The sequence below is a fragment of the Trachymyrmex cornetzi genome, unplaced genomic scaffold, assembly GCF_001594075.2.
Source record: "Trachymyrmex cornetzi isolate Tcor2-1 unplaced genomic scaffold, Tcor1.1 scaffold227, whole genome shotgun sequence".
Classification (NCBI taxonomy): domain Eukaryota; kingdom Metazoa; phylum Arthropoda; class Insecta; order Hymenoptera; family Formicidae; genus Trachymyrmex; species Trachymyrmex cornetzi.
In genome coordinates, this window is record NW_017296923.1 from 1,426,425 (window position 1) to 1,436,535 (window position 10,111).

The window sequence follows — 10,111 nt, forward strand, 5'->3', positions numbered from 1 at the left end:
ATTTGATCATATTTTCAATCAGAATTTTAATTAACGTAATTTGATTCTTTTTCCAGTGTATAATAAGAAAACATGTGATATAATTATATAAAGCGATTGTTTGGTGTAGTTTTATCCTGTTTTGCGGAACTTATGAGAAATTTCTATTGAAAAATATTTTGCGCGATGCTAGGCTCCGTAGGCGAACCGTAACGAAAGAATTAAGGAAAAGTTTGCAGGAATTCATATCGCTATGCAACGTTACGTTTGAATTATACATAATTTAAGTAATGTATAATGAAATTCATGTTATATAAGTTACTAATTGGATTGGATATCATATACATTAAAATCGTTGTTCGTAAAATAGATGGAACATTCGAAGGGAAAGCATGATTTCCATTAGGTTTATGCAATAGAATGAAGAAGATGCAAACGAGAAAGGCTCTTTAAATAAATTTATACGCGCGCGCGCGCATGTGTACATGTGTTTGTAGGGAATATATATCATCGTGTGCATCCCACAAAGAGAATGCTATCCTTGGCTAGAGGCAAATGAAGAGACGTACGCCAACGCTTCAAGCTTTCCGTTCTCGTTTATCGAGAACAATGCGTGTCATGCACCAATGACAGAAATATCTATGTTTTTGCTTCAACGGCACAAGTTATCAACTGCATATAAACATAATATATATGATACATTTTCTTCCGGCATTTCATACTCAATTCTGAGATCAAAAGAATTTAAAGAATTAACAAGTTCACTATAAAAATATTTCTTCACGTACACACAACCGGTATACTTTATTTATTCTTTTACTTTCAATTTAAATAAATTTTTGTGCAATTTTATTTTTTATTTCTTAAGTAAGAAGTGGTATCAAACACTTTTTTTTTAGCAAGAAAGAAAATTGTCTCAAAAATATTTTGATCTAAAAATATACTTCTTGTTGTGCGCATTATATCATACTTGTTCTTGTTAGCAAAAAGCGTTAGCAGAAAAAATTATTTTGTAGAAATGATTTACCGATGAGAACTGTTTGCAATGTTACTACATGTTATGTGGAATGTAATTGGAAATCGATGTGCGATTGGTTACACAGAGCTTTTGATTGACTAAATTGCGCATGTACGAGACAGAGCACATATTAGCCTTTTTCCTTTCCTTTTTGCCCTTTTTCGCGTATACATATCACGGCTGTTTAAAAAAGGCAATGGTGCGCAGTGTACCTTTTATCTCTGAAAACAATGAAACGAAACCAGCAAACAAAACCATATGCGGGTTTTTTGCTTGCTGCCTTGCGAATGAAATAGAACTACACGACGAGTAAGCGTTGTGCGTTGGTAGTTTATTGTTATGTTGTAAAGTTTTCACTTGTTATTACGATAGCAGATGTTTCACGTCGAGTTAACTTTTGCCCGCGTCGCGCTCTATTCAATCATATGCGTATAAAATCGTGCCAAGTCTCAGCGTAGCAATTTTTTCAAATAACGAAGTTCATCAGGAAAGTCATTCTTCCATAAAATATGGAATTATCATTATAAAATGCGCCCTCAAAATTTCAATGACAACGCGAACTTACAATTGGTTGCACAAAGAGGTCTTTCTCTCTTCAATTTGATTTGAATTTCACCATCCTCGTAATTCGTTCTTCAGTTTCGTAGATTTCATATTTTACCGTTCTAACAAATTGAAAAGGTATTTTTTTTATTATATGTTTTGAGCAATCAAAATTAAAATGTTCTTTTTACTTAAATCGTGATAACTCAGCAATACAAAATCTTAGAAGCATTTTTAAAAAAACGATTTTAAGGTAAACTTGAAGTTTTTACGTCAGAAAGTCGAAACTTTTTTTTAACTACGCTCACGAAATAAGAAGAAAATTTTCCATGTTGTCTCGTAGTTTCCTATATGTTAACCAAACTCACGGAAACTCAAAAAATATAATAATCTTTTGAATATAAAGATTTTAAACTTTAAAATTCTTATTAAAGTAGGAAAAACTTTAAATTTTACATGCTCTAAATTACTGCTAGAATTTTAATTAATAATAAAATTTAATTACAAATTTTTACACTCACCCAATATACAAACCCCCTCATATAAAAAAATTAAAACGGGTAATGAAGCTAAATTGGCAATTTTAGTATTAATGGCGTTTGTTAGTCAAATTGAAAATCATCATAAGTTAGTACATATCCGGTTTGTATTTCTCATACTACATGTACGTATTTACATTGCAAGTAAAAGTTTATACCCGGATGATGAATTCGTAAAGTTTTTAACATAGAGTACGATTTACGAGATACTTTTTTTCGTTGGCGTCATGTCGAGTCGCGGCAATGTATGCAGCAGAGTGATTGATGAGCTTTAGTGAATTACGGGTCGCTGCAATCACAAGACTTCTAACGTTTGTCGCCGATAATAGCTAAGTTTCCTTTTCTCGCCATTTCTCCAGAAATTTTTCTTGTTAATAACTTTCTTCGAATAACATGCACTTACATGATAAATTACTAGTAGTATATTTGTGATTCATCTCGATTGTTAAATAAAAGGAGAAAATTGGATTGAAACTTATAGCATGAATATTAATGTCTTAAGAGTTTATTTAAAATAAATTATATAATACATGAATTTGATGAACAAATAAAAATTGCATTATACTTTACTATTATCAAAATTATTTAATGAAAAGATATTGAAATATTACTAGCCTTTAATATCAAACTCTCAATCAATCTTATGATCGTAAATTTGATTTTTAAGGTGTACTTACTTGGGTAAACAATAACTGAAAATAACCTATTCTATTTCTCTAATCTGTTGTCCATTAATCGTGTTTCTATTTATATATATTGCCGGTATAGCTCATTTGTCGTTCCGTCAAAACATATCAATATGTTTTTACGTTTATTGTGCTTTTTCATTTTCGTATGATGTTCCCTAGGTATCCCTGACCCTTTTTCTTGTACGATAGCTCGAAGTAGTCCTTCGTGCGCTATATCAGAATACACCTGCAAGGCCTAGAGAATTTACATCCTTTGTTCATGTGCTTTCGCCATTAACCTTTAGTACACACAATAATTCTGGTCCTTTATTACAGCCTTTAGTACGCATAATTCGTTTATGTCTGGGTTATTTTTCAACATTTATACAAAAATTATTAAGTAATTCTTACATGTACTTTAATATATTTACGAAGTATTTGTAAGATTGCGTTGCGTATTAAAAGAAAAGAAAAGGATAGAAGCCATTCTTTAACCAGATACTGCTCCAGTATTTAAAAAAAGTAAACACCCAAAACACACCTGAATGATCCATAATGTGTACTAAGAGTTAGAATTAATCCTGTTATAAAGCGAACCCATTTTGATAATCCTAAGGATTTCCATTTTATATCAATTCAGTTAATATACATTACAACTATAGTGTACGTTATAATAAATTGATACGGTCTCGGAAAATATTTCGTCTAGCATTGGCGACCTTGACCTCCTCCTTCTCCTCTTTGACCTCCGACTCGTTTCTTTGAAAGGTTCCACCAATCCTCCTTGCTTTTTCCTTCTTCTCTTTGTAAGATATCCACATCGTTGTTGAAATATATTATTTCGAAATTTTGTATATCGCTTGATGTATTTGTTCTCGTGCTTTTACTTTATATTAATGGACCATAATGTATTTAATCTATTTTGCTTGTTCTTTATTACTTATATATACAATTTATAATAATATTTAAAAGAGAAGATTTTCTATTTATAATTTTAAATATCAATTTTAAAATACATAAAAAACATTTTAAGCATTTAAAATGTATCCAAGTATAAATTATGTTATAATATTAGTTACAGCATTATAAATAGAATTTTTTGTCCCAGATTTTATCTCAAATTATAAATCGTTCACAATAAGCTCTCGTGTTTTATTCGACGATTTACGCTCAGCGGAAAATACTTTTTGTCTTCGCTGTTCGTAATTTTAATTTTCATGAGTAATTTTTCTCAAAGGGATTGTTTTAGAATTGAAAATGCGTTTTGGGGATACGATCTCTATATTTTCATTGTATTTTACCCTACCATAATCTTCGAATATATAACCATTCACATCATATATTTATTAACTCTAGTATTAATAAATATATCTGTTAATGTTTAATATAACGTTCCATGAAGTTAATAACTCAAAATATTAATTAAATTTATGTAAATATTTTTCTATTGTCATGCAATACAGATATATAAGATACGTTCTTCTATATTTTTCCTCGCCTATTTATTTATTTTTTAATTTCAAAGTCTAAAAAAAGAAATGAGGAAAACTTTTAATACTCGTAAATTAAACATAAATAAATACATCGCTTTTTATAGACGTTAAGAAAACTATTAATAAATTTAAATTAATTATTATAACACAGTTATATTATTTCATTTATAATGCATTGATTTATATAATATAAAATTTATAGTATTCTATATATTTTTATATATATATGTGTCTGATGTAAATGAGTTAAAAGTCTAAAAAAGAAATAAGGAAAACTTGTAATACTCGTAAATTAAACATAAATAAATACATCGCTTTTTATATATGTTAAGAAAACTATTAATAAATTTAAATTAATGTATTATTTAGAATACAGTTATATTATTTCATTTATAATGCACACACATGATTTATAATATAAAATTTATAGTATTCTATACATTTATATATATATGTGTGTCTGATGTAACACAACTCTTTTATCTTCTATCGAATTGAAGTTGTAAATCCAACAATTTGGAAATGTCGATAGCAAAACGTATCCCGCAGCTCACATAACCTCGCATATCAAAATACTGTATATTTATGATGTAATAGGTATATGCCACGTGTGTTTATTTAGTCAATATGGATACCACACAAAAAAATATATCAATAACAAATGCTGCGGACACTTTGAACAATCTGTCCAGCTTTGAGGCGATTCGAAAACGACAAGAGGATTGTGATTTATCAACTGAAAATGTGAAACCACATTTTAAGCCTTGGCGTATTTTCATCAATCATATTGACAGTTATCATGGAAAGATATTATCTGATGTATGTATCCTTTATAATAAAATTTATGTATTAATATCCCTGAAAATTTTTCTCAGAATTTTTCATATAATTTTTCAGAATTTCTATATAATTTTTCAGTATATACATTTTTATAACTTTCTCACATTCATTATACGAATTGGAACATTTCTCAGAAAATTTACATCTTTTTTCAGAATTTTTTATATATGTTAAATATGAAATATTGTAAGATTTCTGAGATTTTTTGTAAGTATAATTTCTGATAAAATGTTATAAATCTAAAAAATTTTAAAATATTTTTTTAAAATTATGGGATGAGAAATTTCAGAATATTACAGAATTCACTTGTATGAAAAATTCTTAGAGAAGATGTAAACTTTCCGAATATTTCTGAGTATTTCTGAAAAATGTTCCAATTCGTATAAAAATTACGAGAAAAATTTTCACCAGGGATATATATATATATGTGTGTATATGTATTTATTTATTTATCGTATAATATTAGGTTCAAATAAATTTTCTCTGTTTGTTAAATAAATTTGTTCAAATAAATTTTCTCTATTTGTTAAATAAAAAAAGAAAATTTTAATATAGTAAAAAAAAGTTATGTTATAAATCTCAATAACTCTTCTTTTCGTTTCAGAAGATATTTTTCAATTCTCTTTTTATAAAGATCTTTATTTTTAATACAAAGTTATTGCAAGCGTTTCTCATTTTTTTAATACAAACGAATAAATTGCAAACTTTTTACCAATGCATTAGAAAACGGTTTAAACAATAAGATTATAAAAATAATATTTATTTTTATTTTATGTCTGTTTTTTAAATATTATTTTCATTTTAACACTTTAATTTTGTTACGTTATTTTCGTAATTGCTTCCGGCAATATTATGCATAAATATTATTTTTTATGTAGGACCAATATTAAAACAATAATACACGTTTAAAAAAATGCAGTTTATTATTAACAAAAATAGTATCAAATTGATAATTTAAAAAAAGTAAAAACGTAATAAATTAAATAACATTTTTAGTAATTTTGAAAAGAGTTTAATTACGCAATTCAAGTATAAAATCATCGTTGTGTATCATCTCGCTTTAAATCGTATGTTCTAAAATATGTGAGTACCACATTGCTTTGAAAAACATGAAAAGTAGATACTTGACGCTGAAAGCCATGACAATCAGAAGTTTGTGAATATAGAAATCTTTGATTCGAATATTTACGTGTTTTGTTTTAAATATTGTTATTACTATACTATTGTGCAGTAATCGATAGGAAAGAGAAATTAGGAAATTTTTCGATCTCTTTTTCTTAATCACGTTGATTAAGGTTACCATATAATATTATACGAATTAATCGCTTTATATCACTTTCCATAAGGTATAAGAATTACATGAGAAATAACAGGTGATCATTATTACTTTCGCAGTTATTCTCCAGGATTTCTTATAGTACTTTAGTTGATTTATTATTTTTTATCATGAAGTGCAGTTTATGAAACAAATGTTTGTGTTTGTGGTTCAGTAATTAAAACTACCATTATATCAATATACATCGACAAATTACTTTCAGATGCCAGAGAATTTTAACTAAAAAATGTACGCTGGCGCATACAAAAAGCTTTTCAAAGGCACGCTGTATAAAGTAGATTTTAAACAGACTAGATATAATTGCGCAATATCTATTTATTCATATTTTTTGTTAAATATACGACGGCAATCTTTTCTTTTGTACTATAAAATCTTTAAAAGTAGATCGTAGAATTTGATTAACATGTATATAATTTCTTTTTGCTTATAAATGTTATGACAAGTTATTGGCGAATTTAAAAAAATAATGCATATATATTTATGTTTGTGCAAGTAATATATTTATATTTACGTAAATGAAGTTCGCAAATGGTTTTCATATGTACGTGTTTAAATTAATTATTAAATAAAATATTTGTGTAATTAATATTGTGATAAAATTTATTTTAAATGGAAACAATCATTATAGATACTATCGGATATTATCTACATCGATCCGCTAAATACACACGCAGACACTCTGCCAGACGGAGAAGATGAATTCGAGGACGATGGCGACGAGTTTGTAGAAGGAAATGAAAGAGAGAAAAGAAAGTGGTCAGGCAAGAGTGCACAAGGTTCAAGAAAATACGAAGTGACTGGTACAGTTCTGGATCGCAAGGTAATATCTTTAAGTTTCTTTGAAGTTCAAGTTCTCCCCCAAGTTTAATAACGAAGGCCTCTCGATATATTTCGAAATTAACTTCTTTAGATTTACTACCGGATGTTTTTTTTTGCGTGGATTTTTATGATATATTATGCGTCTTATTTTATAATACTGAGATTAGAAATTTTATATATTTTGCGTGATATGAGAATTGATAATAAAATAAGATGAGGAACGTCTGTAAAAATAAAAAAATCTACAATAAAAAAGCGCGTTAAATTTGTTAATACATAATATCATTAGATTTTGTCACCCTCCGATAGTACTCGTATCCAGAGGACGTAATAGTGATCAACTCGGATGACAAAGACCTTCTTTTATCTGAGATAATGACCTGCGGTATTATTATCTACGACATTATACAGGAACCAGACCAGATCAAGGAGGCATGTTGGGTTTTGAAGGGTACATTTAATACTAATATACCGTTTTCCTTTTAAGATTATAAGAAGAAAAATAATTGTGTTATAAAGAAATAAATTATTATTTACTTCTAATAAAATTTTTGCATTTTAAGTCTCAATACATTTCATTAATCATTAAATCAGATCTCTTCGCCGTTTCTTACAAACTGCGATAGACACAGTTTGAAAATGAAATTCGCCTTAATTAAAAATTAAGCCAAGGCTGGTAATTTCATTATTCTTCCATATGTTTATATTTAACGTGACATCAAGAGAATAAAATGCTAAAATATATTATTTATATTACATTATATATTTTTCATTATTAAAAACATAAACAATTTTTTAATTAAAAAAATATACAGCTTGAAAAATCATGTATATTTTGAGCATTGAAACAATTACATTGTATAATTACTAAGAATTAAATATCTACATACTGTTTAAATTTTCATAAGGTTTTTCTCTTACTGTGTATTTACATATCGATCTAATATCATTTATTGTTATTTAAATTTTCATTTTCTGTTCTGTTAGGGAATAAGTAACGATGTATTTATATCTAGTTTGCTTTACCGATTAAGTATCTAATAAAAAGCTGCTTGATGCGTTAAACCATTATTAAAAAATAAAAAACTTACTTTAATACAGCCATGTAGCTCTTATCGACACAATAAATACACAATAAAGTCTTTTCTACTTTCAGAGATTATTAACATGTTGGAAAGTATAGAAAAGAAATCGCCAAAAGCTTTTAAACGAAAAGAGCCAACACGACATTTTATTTTAATTTCCACCATAATGACGTGGGCTTTTACGAAGCCATTAGATCCAACAGATCCAAATTTACCATTCACGGAAGCAGATTATCGAAAACGAAAACCTCATCCGAATTACAAGGAACACATTCAATGTGAGAGAGAGGTTGTGGCTGTAAAGAAGATCGTTAATTTAAGGAGCAAATTACGAACATTGGTTATTTGCTGCGGCATCACATACGGCGAGGAGGAAGGGCCACTTCATTATCTCTTTAAAATGGCATGGCAAAACGCGCCTTTATTACCTATATTTGGCAAAGGGCGGAACAAGATACCTCTTTTACACGTTCGTGACTTGGCCGCGTGAGTGATAATAGAAAAGAAATATAAGAACACTTATCTTGTTCGAGAAATTGCAATATTGACATCTGTTTTAAGGTGCATCTTGAAATATGTTATTGGTATAAGAAATTTAATGCTTATTTGCAATATAAAATAATATCTGCAATAAAACTTTTTCTTATTAATATCATCTTTAAATTTAAACTAGATCTAGTATTATCAAATTATTAAAATTATGTAACCGGATCATTAACATTGCAATACTGCAATATAGTATTTTATAACAATATAATGCTATTTTTTATTAATTTTATTTCTTGTATTTAGTATCAGGAAACACAATTTTGTAAATCAATATTTTTATATGTGTAATATACTTTCTAAAGAGAATTGACTTATTATGAAAATAATAATAACAGTAAAAATTATAATAAAATAGTTTATATTACATGCATGTATAATGTGTAGAAATACCAGAAATACCATAAATATCGCAATTTCCAAATGTTTAATATTGTGTGTAATCTCTGAAAAAATGTAATATTCTATAAATTTTCATACCTCAATATGGGATGTTAGCGTAAGCTTATTTGAGCACGCTGGAGTTCTAATTGTCTGGTTAACCAAATCCGCTTACTGTTACAAGTAATTTGATTTTCAGAACTGTATCCTCAGTGTTACAAAATTGGCCTCCGATGCGATATATCGTGGCAGTAGAGCGGGAATTAATCTCTCAAAACACGATTGTTAAGGTACGAATTCTTTCACTTATTAACAAACTAAGTATTAAAATATTATATAAAATATTTTCTCAGATTTTTAAAAGTATATATCAGATTTTTAAAATTATATTTCTTATTTTACAAAAAAAATATTGTAATATTATGTGCGATTAAATATGCATATTTGCAATAAGGAAAACGTAGACAAATTAAAAACCATTATGATAATCTTTATCGCGTTATTTTTTTTAGTATAAACGTATATTGACCTCAATTATTCAAAATGAGGGTTGATTTCATTAATCTGATTCATATTTAGCTTTACTCGCGCAAACCAGTTTTAAAAACATTCTTCGTCCTACTTGCATAAACTGGTTTACACAAGTAATACGGAGCAAGGAATCAAGTATTTAGAGTTGATTTTTTTTTTAAACAAGTTCATGGAAGGATAGAGAATATTAACTCTTCACAATAATTTACGGATATTTTCTTTATTGTGAAGATTTGTATACCTCGTGCAAACTGTTTCATTATGTAAATATTTTCATAAAATGCAAATGTATTAGTTTTCCGCATTATCATTTTGTACTTATTATATATATAT

General features: G+C 27.7%; 2 protein-coding genes across 3 annotated transcripts in view; one reads left to right on the forward strand and one right to left on the reverse strand.

The window, feature by feature from the left end:
• The window catches only part of LOC108760557 (synaptotagmin-10), a 31,457-nt gene that overhangs the window by 5,691 nt on the left and 15,655 nt on the right, over positions 1-10,111 (reverse strand). The window lies entirely within an intron of this gene.
• The window catches only part of LOC108760556 (adenylate kinase 7), a 17,611-nt gene continuing 12,272 nt past the window's right edge, over positions 4,773-10,111 (forward strand). The window contains exons 1-5 of the mRNA XM_018506590.1: positions 4,773-5,059; positions 7,045-7,236; positions 7,545-7,686; positions 8,392-8,806; positions 9,447-9,537. Coding sequence (XP_018362092.1) covers positions 4,868-5,059; positions 7,045-7,236; positions 7,545-7,686; positions 8,392-8,806; positions 9,447-9,537 — 1,032 coding nt within the window. The 5' untranslated portion in view covers positions 4,773-4,867. The remainder of the gene's footprint in view (positions 5,060-7,044; positions 7,237-7,544; positions 7,687-8,391; positions 8,807-9,446; positions 9,538-10,111) is intronic.